General features: G+C 41.8%; 1 protein-coding gene across 2 annotated transcripts in view; it reads right to left on the minus strand.

The window, feature by feature from the left end:
• The window catches only part of dync2h1 (dynein cytoplasmic 2 heavy chain 1), a 766,235-nt gene extending 747,947 nt beyond the window's left edge, over window positions 1–18,288 (minus strand). For both annotated transcript variants that reach the window (XM_078545532.1, XM_078545531.1), the window contains exons 1-2: window positions 17,908–18,288; window positions 12,500–12,706 (exon numbers count right to left, since the gene is read on the minus strand). In XM_078545532.1, coding sequence (XP_078401658.1) covers window positions 12,500–12,694 — 195 coding nt within the window. In that variant the 5' untranslated portion in view covers window positions 12,695–12,706; window positions 17,908–18,288. The remainder of the gene's footprint in view (window positions 1–12,499; window positions 12,707–17,907) is intronic.
• Window positions 18,289–18,704: the final 416 nt, after the last annotated feature.

The raw sequence follows: 18,704 nt of genomic DNA on the forward strand, positions 1-18,704 counted from the left end.
GTGGCTTCTCTTCCTGCTGAACTATCATTTCAAAAATTAAAAACTGCTCTGTTTCTTTGTTTTTTTTTTATTCATTCATGAGATGTGGGCATTGTAGGCAAGGACAAAATTTATTGCCCATCCTTCATTACCTTTAAGGATACTGGCGAGCCACCTTCTTGAACCATTGCAGTCTTTAAGCTGTAGATAAACCCACAGTGCTGTTAGGGAGGGATTTTGAGGATTTTGACCCAGCAGTGAAGGAACGGCAATACATTTCGAAGTCAGGATGGTGTGAGAGTTGGAGTGCGGTGGTACTCCCATGTATCTGCTGCCCTTGTTCTTCTATGCGGCAAGGGTCACGGTTTGGCAGGTGCCATCGAAGTAGTCTTGGCAAACTGTTGCAATGCAACTTGTAGATACTGCACACTGCTGCCACTGAGTGCTGGTGGTGGAGGGAGTGAATGTTTAAGATGGTGGATGGGGTGTCAATCAAGTGGCTGCTTTGTTCTAGATGGTGCCAAGTTACTTGAATGTTGATGAAACTGCACTCAACCAGACAAGTGGAGAGTACGCCATCATACTCCTGACTTATGCCTTATGGATGGTCAGACTTTGGGAGTCTGAAGGTGACATATTCACCACAGAATTCTCAGCGTCTGACCTGCTCTTGTAGTCACAGTATTTAGGTGACTGCTTCAGTTCAGTTTCTGGTCAATGGTAACCTCCAGGATTTTGATAATGGGGGATTCAGCAATGGAAATGCCCTTGAATGTCATGGGGAGATGGTTAGATTCTTCCTGGTGGAGATGGTCATTGTCTGGCACTTAAGTAGCACAAAATATTCGCACCACATATCAGCTGAAGCCTGAACATTGTCCAGGCCTTGCTACATACGGGCACAGACTGCATCATTATCTGGAGAGTTATGATTGGGACCAACCACTGTGCAATCATAAGCAAATATCCCTACTTCTGGCAAAAGTGTGCATAGTGTGTGTGCAAAAAGCAAAACAAAAAAAAATTGATTGAAAACTATATTCTCCCTGATGGAGACTTTCAACATCAATTTTATACCATGTCTAGGCTGGTTTCCAAATTAGAAATGGGTTTAACTGAATGGTAAAAAAAAAGTTGCATTTATATAAGACCTTTCATGACCTCAGATTCTAAAGCACAGTCAATGAAGTATCTTGAACTGTGGTCAGCGTTGTAATGTTGGGAAACACAGTAATCACATTTGCACACAAGGTCCCACAAACAGAAAAAAATAGGAAATCATTTTTAGTGGTGGTGTCAGGAATGAATATTAGCCAGAATACAGGCTCAGTATAAAATGGGATAGAAAAGATGGTAAAAATGGGATAGAAAAGATTGGCTGGATAGATGATCATCTGCTAAAATCATTGAGCCATTACATTGAATCCCCAATTATCAAAATCGTGGAGGTTACCTTTGAGCATTCCCAACGTTAGTCACTCCACTATTGATATTGAGCTTCCAAGGCCCTAAGCTCTGGAATTCCTTTTCTTTATCCCACCACCTTTTCCATCGTTTAAGTCAGTCCTCAAAATCCACCTCTTTGACCAAGTTTTTGATCATCTGATCTGTATTTCATGATGTGGTATGGTGTCAATTCTAATCTATAATGCTCCCGTGAAGTGCTTTGGGAGATTTTGTTACATTAAAGATGATATATAAATGCAAGTTATCATTATACTATTCTTTAAATCTTTAAAAGCACAAGTTTCCTGTGCAATATCATAGTAGTTCATTGCAATACTTCAACATTATCTGCACAAAATGAACAGTGAGGAAAAATAGTATCACCATGTCAGTATCTGTGACAGGTTCACATCATCTCATTACCAAACTCGACTTATCCGCCCCATTTCTTCTGGAGGATTTAGAAAGTGCTTCTCAGGTTTAGAATAATATGGCTAAGAAGAAATGCACTGCAGAATGCTACTTTGAAACAGGGACATGTAGTTCTACTACTAGTAGCAGAATTGTACTCAAACATAATTTGTAAGCTCATGGCCCGGCATATCCCCCACTCTACCATACAATCACGTCAGGGGATCAACCCTGGTTCAATGAAGAATGCAGGAGTGCATGCCAGGATCAGCACCTGGCATACCTAAAAATGAGGTGTCAACCCAGTGAAACTATAACACAGGGCTATTTGCATGCTAAACAGCATAAGCAGCAAGTGACAGACAGAGCTAAGTGATCCCACAACCAACGGATCAGATCTAAGCTCTGCAGTCCTGCCACATCCAGTCATGAATGGTGGTGGACAATTAAGCAACTCACTGGAGGATGAGGCTCCACTAATATCCCCATCCTCGATGATGGAGGAGCCCAGCACATCAGTCCAAAAGATAAGGCTAAAGCATTTGCAACAATCTTCAGCCAGAAGTGCCAAGTGGATGATCCATCTTGGCCACCTCCGGAGGTCCCCAGCATCACTGATGCCAGTCTTCAGCCAATTCAATTCAATTCACTCCACGTGATATTAAGAAACGCCCGAAGGCACTGAATACTGCAACGGCTATGAGCCATGACAATATTCCGGCAATAGTACTGAAGACTTGTGCTGCAGAACTTGCTGTGCCCCTAGCCAAGCTGCTACAACAATGGCATCTACCTGGCTATGCGGAAAATTGCCCAGGTATGTCCTGTACACAAAAAGCAGGACAAATCCAGCCCAGAAAATTACGCCCCATCAGTCTACTCTCGATCATCAGTAAAGTAATGGAAGGAAGGGATCGTCAACAGTGCTATCAAGTGGCACTTGCTTAGCAATAACCTGCTCACTGACACCCAGTTTGGGTACCGCCAGGGCCACTCAGCTCCTGGCCTCATTACAGCCTTGGTTCAAAAGACATGGACAAAAGAGCTGAGCTCCTGAGGTGAGGCGAAAGTGACTGCCCTCGACATCAAGGCCGCATTTGACAGTGTAGCATCAAGGAGCCCTGGCAAAACTGGAGTCAATGGGAATCAGGGGGAAAACTCTCCGCAGGCTGGAGTCATACCAAGCACAAAGATGGATGATTGTTGTTGTTGGAGGTCAGTCATCTCAGCTCCAGGGCATCACTGAAGGAGTTTTTCAGGGTAATGTCCTCGGCCCAACCATCTTCAGCTGCTTCAATGACCTCCCTTCCATCACAAGGTCAGAAGTGGGGATGTTCAGCGTTCGCAACTCCTCAGATACTGAAACAGTCCATGTCCAAATGCAGCAAGACCTAGATAATAGCCAGGCTTGGGCTGACAAGTAGCAAGTAACATTCACGCCACACAAGTACCAGGCAATGAACTTCTCCAACAAGAGAGAATCTAACCATCGCCCCTTGATGTTCAATGGCATTACCATCACTGAATCTCCCACTATCAACATCCTGGGGGTTACCATTGACCAGAAACAGAACTGGACTAGCCATATAAATACTGTGGCTACAAGAGCAGTTCAGAGGCTAGGAATCATGCGACGAGTAACCCGCCTCCTGACTCCCCAAAGCCTGTCCACCATCTACAAGGAACAAGTCAGGAGTGTGATGGAATACTCCCTGCTTGCCTGGATGAGTGCAGCTCCCATAACACAACACTCAAGAAGCTCGACACCATGCACGCTTGATTGGCACCCCATCCACAAACCTTCATTCCCTCCACCACCAACACACCAACGCACAGCAGCAGCAGTGTACACCATCTACAAGGTGCACTGCAGGAATTCACCAAGGCTGCTTCGACAACACCTTCCAAACCCACGACAACTGCCATCTAGAAGGACAAGGGCTGCAGATAGATGGGAGCACCGCCATCTGGAAGTTCCCCTCCAAGTCACTCACCATCCTCATTTGAAAACATATCACCATTCCTTTACTGTTGTTAGGTCAAAACCCTGGAACTCTCTAACAGCGCTGTGTGTGTACACCACATGGACTGCAGCGGTTCAAAAAGGCAGCTCACCACCACCTTAGCAAGGGCAACTAGGGATGGGAAATAAATGCCATAAATGAATGAAATCCCACTCCAAAGACTTGAGCACCTAATTATGGCTGACTATCCAGAGGAGTACTGAGGGAGCGCTAGAATGTCAGAGATGCCATCTTTCGGAGGAGATGTTAAACAGAGACTCTTTCTGCCCTCTCACGTGGATGTAAAAGATCCCATAGCACCATTTTGAAGCAAAGCATGGGAGTTTTCCCTGGTGTCCTGACCAAATTGGCTACTGTGCTGGCTACATTATCACAGTAGTTATAATGTACTTCAAAAGTACTCAATTGGCTTTAAGGGGCATCCTGAGGTTAGGAATGGTGATATTTTCTTCCCACAGCCATGGTTCATGCACATTTTCACTTCTCTTGTGTTATTTTAAGTTCTGAACATGACGTTGCTATCCAATTCCTTGCTCACTTCTCCACCCATTCCTGTTTCAGCCTGACTTCTGCCTGCCCTGGTCAAAGTTACCAGTAATATTCAGTGCAACTGTGACAATGATGCATCTCCCCTCGTGGCTCTTTGTCACGCATACAGCATTCTTTTCACCATCACTCCTCTGTGGTCTATTTCTGTAGCACTACCCCATAATAATTTTAGCCCCATCTGTCCTAATGAATTTATCAAATCTCACACAATAGCTTCTCCTCCTGTGTTCCAGTCACCTCAAGGTATTCCTAATGATTTCATTCATGTTGCATTCTGACATTTTTATGCAAAGTCAGGTTTTATATTTACACCAGTGATATGCAGTTATCTTTGTTACCACATTTGATTCCAAAACTGTTGCCTCACTATAATTTGACAGCAACTGCAGGCGAAAGAACAAAGCTTGAAGTTTAACATTGGCAGGTCAAAAACAGCCCTTTTTGCACCCTGCCAGAAAAGTCTCCATTCTAACCAACAGTCCCATCTCCCGGATGCCCACTTTAGGTCAATGCAACATAATGCCCAGCTTGGACTTGTGCCGAGCTTCAAACCACATTATTACAACCAGGTGAGCAGAGGTGAACTGGCTCCTCTCTTGGTTCCAGAAAGTTCAGCTGGTTAGAACAGAGTTTGAATTTAAAAGGGAGGTGATATTTCCAATTTTATATATATTTAACTGTGTATAGCTCAGTGCAAGAAATGAGCCAGCCAGGTCTCCCAAGTTAACCAGTAAAGAGTTAGTTTTATTGCTAAAACTCACTTGGGCAAAGATGAAGAAACTATTAACAAGTTTTCAAATGTACAAGTATGTCCAACTACCCACTACTGGGAAAAAGATCACGTGGACACTGTATGCAATATTAAAAACTTGGTGAAGTAACAAGCCAAGTCAGAAAAAAAAGGTTCACCAATTGCCCAGAGGCTTGCTTACAGCTGAAGGGTCCCTTCCCACAGTCTGCAGTTGATTGATTCAGAATTCTCCTTTAAGAACTCTTGGTTTGCAGGAGAGAGCAAGAGTGAGAGCGCCATGGGGCTGTTGCCTCTGTGGCAGTTTCTGACTATTTAAAAATCCTGTAAATTTTTTTTCTAAAAACACATGACCTCGGAGTTCCATAGACTCCCTGCTCTGACCTTCGTTATTTTAATGTAAACCATTGTCCTTTGCTTAGGAAAAGTGTCCTTTTCAAAAGAGTTTAATATGTATGTCCAGCCAATGACGTTTTAAATTAATATTTTATATAACACATGTTCATAACACCTCCACCTGAGAGTGAATGAAATATGGCTTGCAGACAGGTTTCATTACAAGGTGTAAAAAGTAATGAAAAAAAAAGAAATACATGCACGCCCATTCACTCTAAGCCTAACTAATACAACCAAGCTCGCTAACAGTCCTGGTACCCAGGTAATTCAAATCTAGTACAGGTCAAGTATCTTTTGTCAGTAAATCCCAAAACCGAACACATCCAAAAACCGTACTTTTTTTTTTAAACCTCATCAACCTTTAGCGAAGGAAGTCCCTGACCCAAGCCCACACAAACCTTGCCAGCCACACCTGACCTTTAGCATGGGAAGTCCCTGACCTGAGCTGACACAGATCTCGCCGAATACATCTACTCTCTGAACCCTCTCCTGCAAGCGGAATTGCAAATGGCGTCATGGGTGATTCAACAGAGGGCAGTAGTGAGAAGTGACTGAGAAGCATTCTGGGAGAAGTCAGCGCAGTCACTGCAACTCAGAAGGGGATTGAGGAGAAGGACCCCTGCCCTCAACAGGAGGAAGAGCATTCAACAGAGCGCGATAATGAGAAGTGACTGAGAAGCATTCTGGGAGAAGTCAGCACAGTCATCACAACTCAGAAGGGGATCAAGGAGGACTCACTGTCAAAGAACGGAACAGCCCCAAACATTACATTGCTGTAGTGTTTCCATCCCTCCCTCCTCCTCCTCAAACTAGCAAAAAAAGAAACAGGGAGAGGTAGTACCTTCAGGAGTGCAACAGACCTGCGAGGGAAACTCTTCCGAAAGTGGATTTTTAAAAAAGCAGCTGATGGTGGGTAAATCCTGGTGAGTTTTTCTTTCAATCTACTAAAGTAATCGATTGTTTAATAGTGAGGTAGGAGCTAAAAAATTTTTTTTTAAGTATTGGGTAGTACTGTACAAGTATAATTAGTCAAGAAACAAGGTTTCTAGCTAACATAAATAGGGCCCCTAGCTAGGGTATTTTTTTAAGGGAGTAACTAGCTTAAATCGAGAGGGACGTCATGGCAGGAGAACTCAGACCCGTGATATGCTCCTCCTGCAGGATGTGGGAAATGAGGGACGCTACCAGCGTTGCCTGGTGACCATGTGTGCGGAAGGTGTGTCCAAATGCAGCTTCTTGCTAACCGGATTTCGGAGCTGGAGCTGCGGGTGGACTCATTGTGGAGCATCCGCAATGCTGAGCAAGTTGTGGATAGCACGTTTAGCGAGGCGGTCACACTGCAGGTGAAGATTACACAGGCAGAAAGGGAATGGGCGACCATCAGGAACAGTAAAAGACTCAGGAAGGTAATGCAGGAGTCCCCTGTGGTCATCCCCCTCTCTAACAGATATACCGCTTTGGATACTGTTGGGGGGGGTGCGGCGAAGATGGCCTCTCAGGGGAAAGCAGCAACAGCCAAGTTCGCGGCATCGTGGGTGACTCTGCTGCTCAGAGGGGCGGGAAGAAAACAAGTGGCAGGGCTATAGTGATAGGGGATTCAATAGTTAGGGGCACAGACAGACGCTACTGTGAATCAAGGATGGTATGTTGCCTCCCTGGTGCCAGGGTCCAGGATGTCACGGAGCGGCTGCAGGACTTTTTGGGGAGGGAAGGTAAACAGCCAGTGGTCGTGGTACACATTGGTACCAATGACATAGATAAACTAAGGGATAAGGACCTGCAAGCTCAGTACAGGAAGTTAGGAGATAAATTAAAATGCAGGACCTCATGAGGAAAAACGTTTTTACACAGAGGGTAGTGGGTGTCTGGAATTGGTGGTAGAGGCAGAAACTCTAAATTCCTTTAAAAAGTACCTGGATCTGCACCTTAAGTGCTGTAAGCTGCAAGGCTATGGGCCGGGTGCAAGAAGGTGGGATTAGAAAGGGCACCTGGGTGTCCTCGGGCTGGCATGGACAAGATGGGCCGAATGGCCTCCTTCTGTGCTATAACTTTTCTATGGGTGGGAACTTATTACAGGTACCCCGTATTTATTATTCAGTGATACATCTTACTTTCTAGTAATTTTATTTACTTTAGACTATCGCTAGCCTAGACTTACGCTATTGCAGTGCAAGTAGGTCTAGTCCTATATGCCTTATCTGAAAACTGAAATTATCTGAAATCCGATACGTGATCGACCCCGAGGATTTTGGATAAAGGATACACAACCTGTATCTTCTTACCTGTTTCCTAAGCTGATCACCAGCCATGAGTTAAGCTGCTAAAATTTGGTCTGATTAGATGTAGCCTTCAACTATAGCGCAAAAAGTTTCAACTCCAACAAGGTGGAAAATGGTTCTGTCCTAAAATAGGACAAGACCCACTGCAGGACTGGAGTACAATCTAGGTTAAAATTTGAATGCTGTATGACAGGAATACTACATTATCAAAGGTATTATCTTCTGTTTGAGATATTTAACTAAGGAACCTTCCAGCCTTTCAGATGGACATAAAAGATACCACTGCACTATTTGGAGAGCTGGCAGCTTAATGTTCTGACAAAAGGTCACCCCTGAAGTTAAAACATTAATTCTGCTTTTCTCTCCACAGATGCTGCCTGACCTCCTGAGTATTTCCAGCCTTTTCTCTTTATATTATTTCAGAACTACAGCATCCGCAGTGCTTTGCTTTCATACCAATTTTTTAACCACCCTTTCCCCACTAAATTGGTTATAACCTTCTAAATTCGATCCTCATCTTGCAAAACTCCCTGTTTAACCCCTTCAGTCTAGCTTTCACTACTCACAGCACCAAGATAGCCATTACCAAATTATCAAATGACAATCTAATTACAACCACTGAAGTATTTCTCGTTCACCCACTTGACCACATTAACCATTACCATGCCCTTTCAGATGCCCAATTAAGAGACAGTTCTTGTCTGGTTCTAACCTTAGCACATCTCCAACAACAGCTTCTCTTTGCAAGCCCATACGGTCATTCCAGAGTCCCCAAATATCTATGCTCACTCCTTTTCTTTCTCTCATCTACATTGAAAATCCACAATGCCTTCAAAAAGTTGCATGATAATGAGTAATATTAAAAGAATTTAAGAGACAAACAGAAAAGGAAGATTAAACTAGGTATCTCATGTGAAAACAAAAACAAACACAAATACCTAATGATAAAAGCAAAAAACTGCGGATGCTGGAAATCCAAAACAAAAACAAAAATACCCAAAAGATGTCATAGACAAAAGGACAAAGAGGTGTTGAAAGTGGTGATATTATCTGAGGAATGTGCTAATTAAGGGTAGAAAACAAGACAAGCAAGGTACAGATAGCCCTAGTGGGGGTGGGGTGAAGGAATCAAAAAAGGCTAAAAAGGTAGAGATAAAACAATGGATGGAAATACATTTAAAAATAATGGAAATAGGTGGGAAAAGAAAAATCTATATAAATTATTGAAAAAAAGGGGGGGGTGGAAATCAGAAAAGGGGGTGGGGATGGAGGAGAGAGTTCATGATCTAAAATTGTTGAACTCAATATTCAGTCCGAAAAGCTGTAAAGTACCTCGTCGGAAGATGAGGTGCTGTTCCTCCAGTTTGCGTTGAGCTTGCTTTGGTGCAGTAAAATTCCATGTTATTTTTCAATGGTGTGTCTGCACAATCTCTTCCCATTTTAATGGCAGTGGCATAGTGGTATTGTCACAGGACTGGTAATCCAGAGACCCAGGGTAATGCTCTGGGGACCTGGGTTCGAATCCCACCACGACAGATGGTGGAATTTGAATTCAATGATAATCCGGAATTAGAAGACTAATGATAACCATTGTCAACTGTTGTAAAAACCCATCTGGTTCACTAATGTTCTTTAGGGAAAGAAATCTGCCGTCCTCACCAGGTCTGGCCTACATGTGACTCCAGGTCCACAGTAATGTGGTTGACTCTTAAATGCCCTAGCAAGCCACCTCAGTTGCATCTAACTGCTAAAAAGTCAATAAAATAGGAATGAAACCATACGGGCCAACCAGCATCGACCTAAGCACCAGAAACCATAATGGCAACCCCAGCCCTGTCAACCCTGCAAGGTCCTCCTGACTAAAATCTGGGGGCTAGTGCCAAAATTGGGAGAACTGTCTCAAGCAACAGCCTGACATAATCATCCTGATTCCCAACTACACACCCCATTTAAGGCAACAGTCCAAAATAGATTTTTAAATTTAAATAGGCAAGCCAGCAAGTTCATGACAGCACCCACTCAACAATGGAATTCCAAAGACTTTCCTCCACCTTTGGTTACTGGGCACAGTAGATTTCTGCAAAAGTGGCTAGAGGCTTCTCCAAGGCTGTTTTACCCAGTCCTTTTGGATCTTACTTGGCCCCCAACATAGCCTTCCATTCTTCTTTATATACATTTCTCTCTCTTTAATCTATAAATTCCAATGGTCTAGGTCTTTGGAAATTTACTTTCCCCATAATATAAAAATCTTTCATGTTGCCAATATGGTCAGTACCTTTGGAGAAAAAGAAACATACTGCTTGGTTGGCCTTGCTCATCTTGTTAGCTGTAAACATCCCACCATCCCTTTGAAACCTAAACAACCCCTTCACTTATCTAAAGATGCAAATTTCCTTCACACCCTACATGCTAAGTCCTCATCCATGTTTACTCATTCGCATTTCAAATGCCTTTTACACCCAACTTCTTCTGATAATTTCAACTTTGCAGTCTATCTGACTTTAATTCAATTAAATCACACAGACAAAACCATCTACACTCATACCCATAAACCTACTTTACAATAAACCACAATAATATAATGAAAATAAATGTTAGTTTCATGAGACAATTACCTCCCTCATCAGCCTACTCTCAAACAATAGCAAAGTTGGAGAGGATTAGCAAGAGGCTGGATATTCTGTGACAACTGACTCACCTCCTGGCTCCCCAAAGTCTTTCCACCATTTGCAAGGCACAAGTCAGGAGTATGTTGTGATACTCTCCACTTTTGGGTGAGTGCAACACCAACAACATCCAAGTGGCTCGATACCATCTACGACGATGGAATGCAATAGGATTCCAACACAACTTTGGTGAGCAATCAGATGACAATTTTCACCACATGATACAAAATGTATGCAATATTAGTAAACAAATACACAACCTTTTGAAAATAGATTTTGAGGCTTTAAACCATCAATCAATACTGATGCAGACATTCACAAGGGTGTTGCAATCCAACTGTTCCTCAAAGCAAGCCTGCTATATACAGTTTCAAAGGGTGGTGACAATAAAAAGTGTTCTATTACTCTCAGTATACTCCAGTTTATTTCAAGGCAACAAATATCCTCAAGAGTAAATTGTCTCGATTTTATCAGAATTGATAAATTAGGAGAGTTGGGGAGGTAAAAAAGATTGACAAATCTCTACATATTGGCTTCTCCACTAACCGTTGCCTTGCTTACGCTCTGCACCAGCCAGTTCCAAAGACAGTATCTGGACATTTAATAGACCTTTGGCGTAAAGTGAGAATATACAGGAAGTTGGCCATGAACCAATCATGCCCTAATCCTTTCAAACACTCATTTTAACAGATCGATTAAGATCCAGGTGGAAAACTTTGGATTCTGCTGCACCGTCCCAACTTGCCAAAATTGCACATTTCAACCATCATTGGCAACTATACAGCACAGTCCATCACTCATACCTCAACTGTTTTGCAAAACCACCAACTTCCAGCTAAACAAAACCAAGTTCTTCTGTTAGCATCCCCTGTCACTAGATTTCTCCAAGGAAACTGAAAGCAATTAGATGGCTACCCTTACAAAGGCTGTGCTCCTTCCACAATGCTGTGTAGAGCAGTCCCGCAGGTATAAGTGGATCATCACCCACAGGCACCCAGAGAGAACAGGAAGGTACAAACAGCAGACTGCTTTTCTATTTTGATTGAGCAAGTGGCCCTTCAGATTCCAGGTCACTAGTAACCCAATAACTGAACTATAAGCATTTGCAACAATCTTCAGCAAGAAGTGCCAAGTGAATGATACATCTTGGCATCTTCCTTCCTGAGGTCCCCAGTATCACAGATGCAAGTCTTCAGCCAATTTGATTCACTCCACGTGATATCAAGAAACAGCTGAAGGCCAAAGCTATGAGCCCTAACAACAACTATATCGCCGGTACTTCACTGTCACAGGGTCCAAATCCTAGAACCCCCTTCATAACAGCACTGTAGATGCACCTACACCACATGGCCTGCATTTGTTCAAGAAGGCAGTTCACCACCACCTTCTCAAGAGTAATTAGGGATGGGCAATAAATGCTAGTCGGGCCAGCAACACCCACACCTCATGAAAGAATAAAACAAAAGATCAAAAACATGAATATTCACTATCCTCTAAAAATAATAAGCCAATAAAATACAGAATGATTTACAAGGCTTGACTAAAAAAAGTCCAAATGTTAAAAAAAAGGCTTCACTAAAAAAAAGTTTAAATGTTAAAAAAAAAATCAGCTTGGATTTCTGATAAAATTTGTGCTTGACAAGTTAAATAATATCAGTGCTGAGGAATGGGACACCCTTCACATTTTATCCAGCATGACCATCAAACACTTGCAGGTGAAATATAGCACAAGTTCATAGACAGTAAAGCTCCTTTTCCCTTGTCCTAACAATGTGCTTTACACAAGATCAGAAGAAAACTACGCACTGTACTATTTCCCATAGAAAACATGCTCTGGCCTCTTAAAAGTGAGGTTGTCAACTCTGCACTAAAATACATGAAAACTTTATGTTGTGGACTGATGGACTGGCTCCATTTACTACCCATTATAAAGATGATATTTTTTACCATGCACTACACAAGCTAATCCAATCTATGATTTATGAAAAAAATAATTTATACCTTATTACATATAACCAGCTGGTCACCAGATTTCTGAAATGAGATAACAAATACATTGCCATCATCCAGAAAATTGTTCAATTCCTTTCTGCTTCCCGCTGACGAAATAAGAGAATCTGAAGGTGAAAAGCCAAAATAATTTCCTGCCGTTCTGAGGATGAAATTTTTTCTTGGATCTTCTGGACTGACAGGCATGTTTGCCTTCCCCTAAACAAAAAAACAATTTTTAAAAATTAAGTGACAAAGTCAAAATTTTATTGCAAAAAGAATCAGTTGAACCAGAAAATAAAAGATCACAAGAGCCAATATGGCCCACAGCTCCTGGACTTCAGTTTGAATAAACAATATTCAAAAATCACTACACTGTTCTTAAGCAGACAGCAATGTTTGACAAGTTTTTTTTACCAGTTTGAAATGCAGACCTTAGATCAAGAGTAAAAGTTGTTTCTGTGCCACATATCTTATGTAACATTGTTGTGTATAGCCTGTTAATTTCAAAGAAAATTTACAGGGATCATTGATCCTCAATCAATTCTGCAACAGTACATTTGTGCCAAATTTCTAGAAAATTTGAATCCCTTAAGCAGCAATTGGTCACACTCCAGAGCAGAAAGCATCATTGGTTTCTGGATTGTATTCTTCAGAACATAGTCACTCAAAAGATATACCAACTATTTCATGACACAAGAATATTGTCGGAAAAGAAAAATGGTTGACTATTCACTGATCACCAGAGAGTCAGAATGCACAAGAGCTGGGAACTTGAGCTACTGGAATTGTTAAATAGATATTTAATGTTGGACAAAATTGCAGCACCATTGAACAAGGGACTACCCAAAGAGAGACAGATAAACTATTAAAATAATACAGTACTAACTGAGCAGAGTAGCCAATCTAACATCTTTGTTCAAGCAGGAAGAGAGGGATAAAAAAAGGCAATCTAACAATTTGTGGGTAAATCATGGAGTCTTAGTTAGATAAAATTGGTGAGCATTTAGAAATGCATGGATTAATTAAGACCAGCCAGTACAAATTGGTTAAGTGTGTTTGACATATTTAGACAATTTTTTGAATATTTACTGGATGAAGAGATTGCAGATTTAGCACATATTGATTCTCAGAAGGAATTTGATTATGGTATCTCAAAAAAGGCTTATTAGAAAAATTCAGATACACGGGCTAGTATTTTGTCAGAGACGAACACCCTCAATTCTGTGCAGGAGGCCCAACAGATTCAAGCGCCATTCAGACACTTAAAAGGCCACCGTTAGGCCTTCCCCATGATTGATGCCCCTTCAGCACAAGTTCTCCCACCAAGAGCAGGAACAGTGGACACTGACCCACCAGAGGCCCAGGATCATTGTGGAATATAAGTTTATACAAAACATTAGTTAGGCGACAGTTAGGCCACATAGAGAAACAACATTTAAAGCCACAGAGAGCATACAGAGTAGATTTATCAGGATGATGACAGAGGTAGGAAACGACAGCAATGAGGAGAGACTGGGAGCATTTCCACTAAAGTAAAGATGTCTATAAACGAGAATTAATGTAGGTTATCAAAACTCTTCATAATTTTGAAAAGTGATTAGAGAAAGAATATTTCGTCTGGTAGGGGTGTTAGTCACAAGGGACATTCAATTTAAAATGATCACCGATGGAGTGAAGGCAGTGATAAGGGAACATTCTTTACACACAGCTTCTTACAGCATATAGGGAGTGGCCGAGGCATCCTTTAAAGAGAAACTGAAAAAAATTTGAAGTAGAGGAAGATACAAGATTAAGGAGGCAACAGGGTAGCGAGATTAGTTCTCAAATTCTCTAGCCTAGAGCCAGTACAGACAAGATGGCTGTGCTGTAACTTCTGTATATAAGAAAAAACAAATTTGACTAGAGATAACCCTTGACTCAGAACATCGAGACTTGATTCCAGCATTTACTTTACATCCAGACTTTCCTCTCCAATGTTTTTGCAACAAATTAGATATCAAACAGTAAATCACAAAGTAAGCTACATTGTTTCAATTTTTAAAAAAAACTACAGTTGTGATATGGATCAAGGTGCATACCTGGCATGTTTGTATGCTATAATCTCAGCTATCCATTAAGTACAGATGAAGCAACTCAAGGATCAGGGAACAAAACTTAACAGGGGCAAGCCAACTAAAGTCATTCCCATGTACTGCCTAACAGCTGGTTTCAGAACAATTGTAGTGGTCTGGAAGCTCATCATCCTTCTGCCTTTTTGGTAGGGTAAAATTGAGAAATTATCAGAGTGAAAGCAACAAAATTGGAGACAAATAAACATTTAGACCTTTCTGACACCCACAATCTGTACACTGAATATCAGAAGCAGCTACTATAATAACTTTTTTGGGCCCCGTATCTCAGGAAGGATGTTCTGGCCCTGGAGAGGGTCCAGAGGACGTTCACGAGAATGATCCCAGGAATGAAAGGCTTAACATATGAGGAACGTTTGAGGACTCTGGGTCTATCCTCGATGGAGTTTAGAAGGATGAGGGCGGATCTGATTGAAACTTACAGAATACTGAAAGGCCTGGACATGGGGAAGATGTTTCCATTAGTAGGAGAGACTAGGACCCGAGGGCACAGCCTCAGAGTAAAGGGAAGACCTTTTAGAACAGAGATGTGGAGAAACTTCTTTAGCCAGAGCGTGGTGAATCTATGGAATTCATTGCCACAGAAGGCTGTGGAGGCCAGGTCATTGAGTGTATTTAAGACCGAGATAGATAGGTTCTTGATTGGTAAGGGGATCAAAGATTACGGGGAGAAGGCGGGAGAATGGGGTTGAGAAACTTATCAGCCATGATTGAATGGAGGAGCAGACTCAATGGGCCGAATGGCCTAATTTCTGCTCCTATGTCTTATGGTCTAACCAGCTGCTAAAAGAATTGCATAAAAGTTCAAATTAGTTTTGAACATAGAACTATAAAAATAATATAATCCAAACTTGTTTAACTCCTGCTTTAGTTGATCATTGCTTAATCTCACAACTCAAATCTTAAATCAAGCATTTAGGTTTGAACACTGGATGACGACAAAAAAAGTGACTCATCAACACAAACAAGTGTTATTCAGTCACTTCTTGATATAGAAACTTGAAATAAATTTTGATGGAATGCAACAAAGCTTTCCTTTAATAAGTAAAATCAAAAGTATACATGTATTTAATATAACACAAATATACTGTTTTGAGGAAGTTATGATTTAAATAAGTACCCACAGTATGTAACTGATAAAAGTTACTGAAAACTAAAATGCATGACATAAGTTAAAAACAGACTAACAACATTTAATTAAGTAGAACTGAAGGAGTCCATTATATCAGAGCAAAATACTGCAGATACTGGGAATCTGAAAGAAAAACAGAAAATGCTGTAAAAATTCAGAAGGTCTGGCAGCATCTGTGGAGAAAGAAACAGTTAACATTTCAGGTTAATGACATTTCATCAGCATTCTGACTACCATAAATTAACTGTTCCTTTCTCCATAAATGCTGCCGGACCTGAGTATTTATGACATTTTCTATTTTTTGCCCATTATACCACATTGTCTCCATCTGTTCTTTGCTAGAGCAATATCAATTTCATTTCCCTATGTGTTCCTCTGCTTAAAATATTTACCTGTTTTTCTCTTAAAGGACACAATGGTCTCTTTCTCAATTAATCCCTCCAGCAAAACGTTTCATGCTCAAATAATTCTGCATGAAAACATTTTTCCTAATCTCTCCTCGTTTTAAGAATTTTAAATTGATAATCACTTGTCATCAGGGTCCTCAGGTCCATTCCCTATTCAACTTATCAAATCCTTCATGATTTAAACAACTTTTATTAAGTCTCCTCTTAGCCTTCTCTACTCCACTGGAGATAGTCTCAAGCCTCACCTTTATTCTCAGAAATATAGTTTATCATGCCAGTAAATGTACAGTATGCATGTCTTTAATATACTTTCTATAATAATGAGCCCAAAATTACCCAAACTGGTGGAACAGCACCTCATCTTCCAACTAGGCACTTTACAGCCTTCCGGACTGAATATTGAGTTCAACAACTTTAGATCATGAACTCTCTCCTCCACTCCCACCCCCTTTCAGATCCCCTTTTTCCAATAATTTATATATATTTTTTTCTTTTCCCACCTATTTCTATTATTTTTAAATGTATTTCCATACATTGTTTTATCTCTACCTTTTAGCCTATTTCGATCCCTTCCCCCCACCCCACCCCCACTAGGGCTTTCTGTACCTTGCTTGTCCTGCTTTCTACCCTTAATGTCACCATTAGCACATTTCTTAGCTAATATCACCACCGTCAACACCTCTTTGTCCTTTTGTCTATGACATTTTTTGGCAATCTCCACCAGTCACTGGCCCTCTATCCAGCTCTACCTGTCCCAAACAAAAACAGAATTACCTGGAAAAACCCAGCAGGTCTGGCAGTATCGGTGGAGAAGAAAAGAGTTGACGTTTCGAGTCCAACGTGACCCTTCAACAGAACTGAAGTATAGTTAGTTATCTACGTGTCCCAACCCTCTTAGACCAGCTTATATTTCACCTCTTTTCTATTTTTCCTTAGTTCTGTTGAACAGTCATATGGATTCGAAGCGTTAACTGTGTTCCTCTCCGCAGATGCTGTCAGGCCTGCTGAGTTTTTCCAGGTATTTTTGTTTTTGTCCAAAATTATATAACTTTTTTATTCTTATATCATATGCACCTTTATGCTAGTCAGAATTCTATTAATTTTTTATTAACAGAAATTTTATGTACCTCCATTTTCACTCTTGGGGCTTTACAAACCTGATCAGCTTGGCCTCTCTGATCCTCCAAAATTTTCCAACAGCACTCGTTTTAGCATTTACTACCAACATGTATTTTCCACACACTTTTCCATGTTAAATCCTCGCAAGAAACAACACTGCTTACACACGTCGGACAAGCATTAATGATAACGGGGTGGGGGTGTGGGGGAGGAGAAGGAGGTCTGTAACTTGGCCCTGTAAACTTCAAATTAGATGTCTTTACAGAGTTGACTCTGGTAAAAATGCCCTCCCTTCAATCTCACCCCTGTTTTTCAAGCTGCTGGGTGGAGTGGATTGTCATTTATATCCCTCGCCTTCTACTGAATGACTCTCTATATAAATTACACCAAAGAGCCATTGAGCATGGTGAAGAAATTCCAGTATTCGGCCCTTCTACATTCAGACACAAGATAAGTTTGCTCATTGAACCATTTCACTTCAGTACAAGTTGTGTTTATAGAGGAGCCCTGCACACACACGGTTTTCAGGTATGCTCGGCCCTTACCATCAGCTTTAGGGAACAATAGGTTCCGTAACCAGGCAAATCCGAACACCGCCGCTTTATGGCTGTAAATAAAGCCACAGCTCACCGAATGAGATGGAGCGGATCTCTGCTCCGTTCCGGCCTGTCCTTAGCCGCCGAGCCAGCCGCCGATCCAGCCGCTCTCACCTCCAGCGTTGTTGGCAACGCCGAGCGTCCCCGGTTACCCAACCCGGCAACCACCAATGCTCCGGAAATGACGCGCGCTGGAGGAGCATGGCATCGCCGCGCGGCTTTTTAAAGGGCTCTCCAGCCGCCAGGAGCGGAGAGCCGACAGTCCTCGTGCAGCTGGTGACTGTCCCTTTAAAGGAGGTAGGAGTGACAGCCAGGCGCAAATCCCGGTGGCGCCATTTGGGAACGGATAAAAAGAACATGAATCAGGGGAGGAGGGAGAGCTGTAAATATCAAAAAGTCATCTTTGTTTGGGGGGTTGAACTCACGAATGAGAGTGCGCTGGTAGTTATAAATAAAAGAACTGGTTACAGAATACATGCGGTGTAAGCGTATGGAGCGGATTTGCACTTTAATGTCACATTCACACCTCGAGGCTCCACCTCCACATGGCTGATTTGTGGACGATCCGAACTCTGCATCTCACGTTGATGAATCTAGGGGTGTCCTTATCTAGGGTCTTTAATATTTTGTAGAAGAATAACTTTTGCCAAGATGCATTCCATTCTCTAGGTTATTTTAACATTTATTTTTGTTGTAAGCCGTACAATGTTGGATCCGCCGCACCTTTTTCCCCAACAATGTTCAGCCACTTCCCCCTCCCCCTCTCCCCCCCCCCCCCCCCTTCCAGTGCGTGATATCTTGCGATGGGTGAGCTGACCCCAGTCGTCATTT

Source organism: Cetorhinus maximus, chromosome 7 (genome assembly GCF_964194155.1).
Source record: "Cetorhinus maximus chromosome 7, sCetMax3.hap1.1, whole genome shotgun sequence".
NCBI classification, from domain to species: domain Eukaryota; kingdom Metazoa; phylum Chordata; class Chondrichthyes; order Lamniformes; family Cetorhinidae; genus Cetorhinus; species Cetorhinus maximus.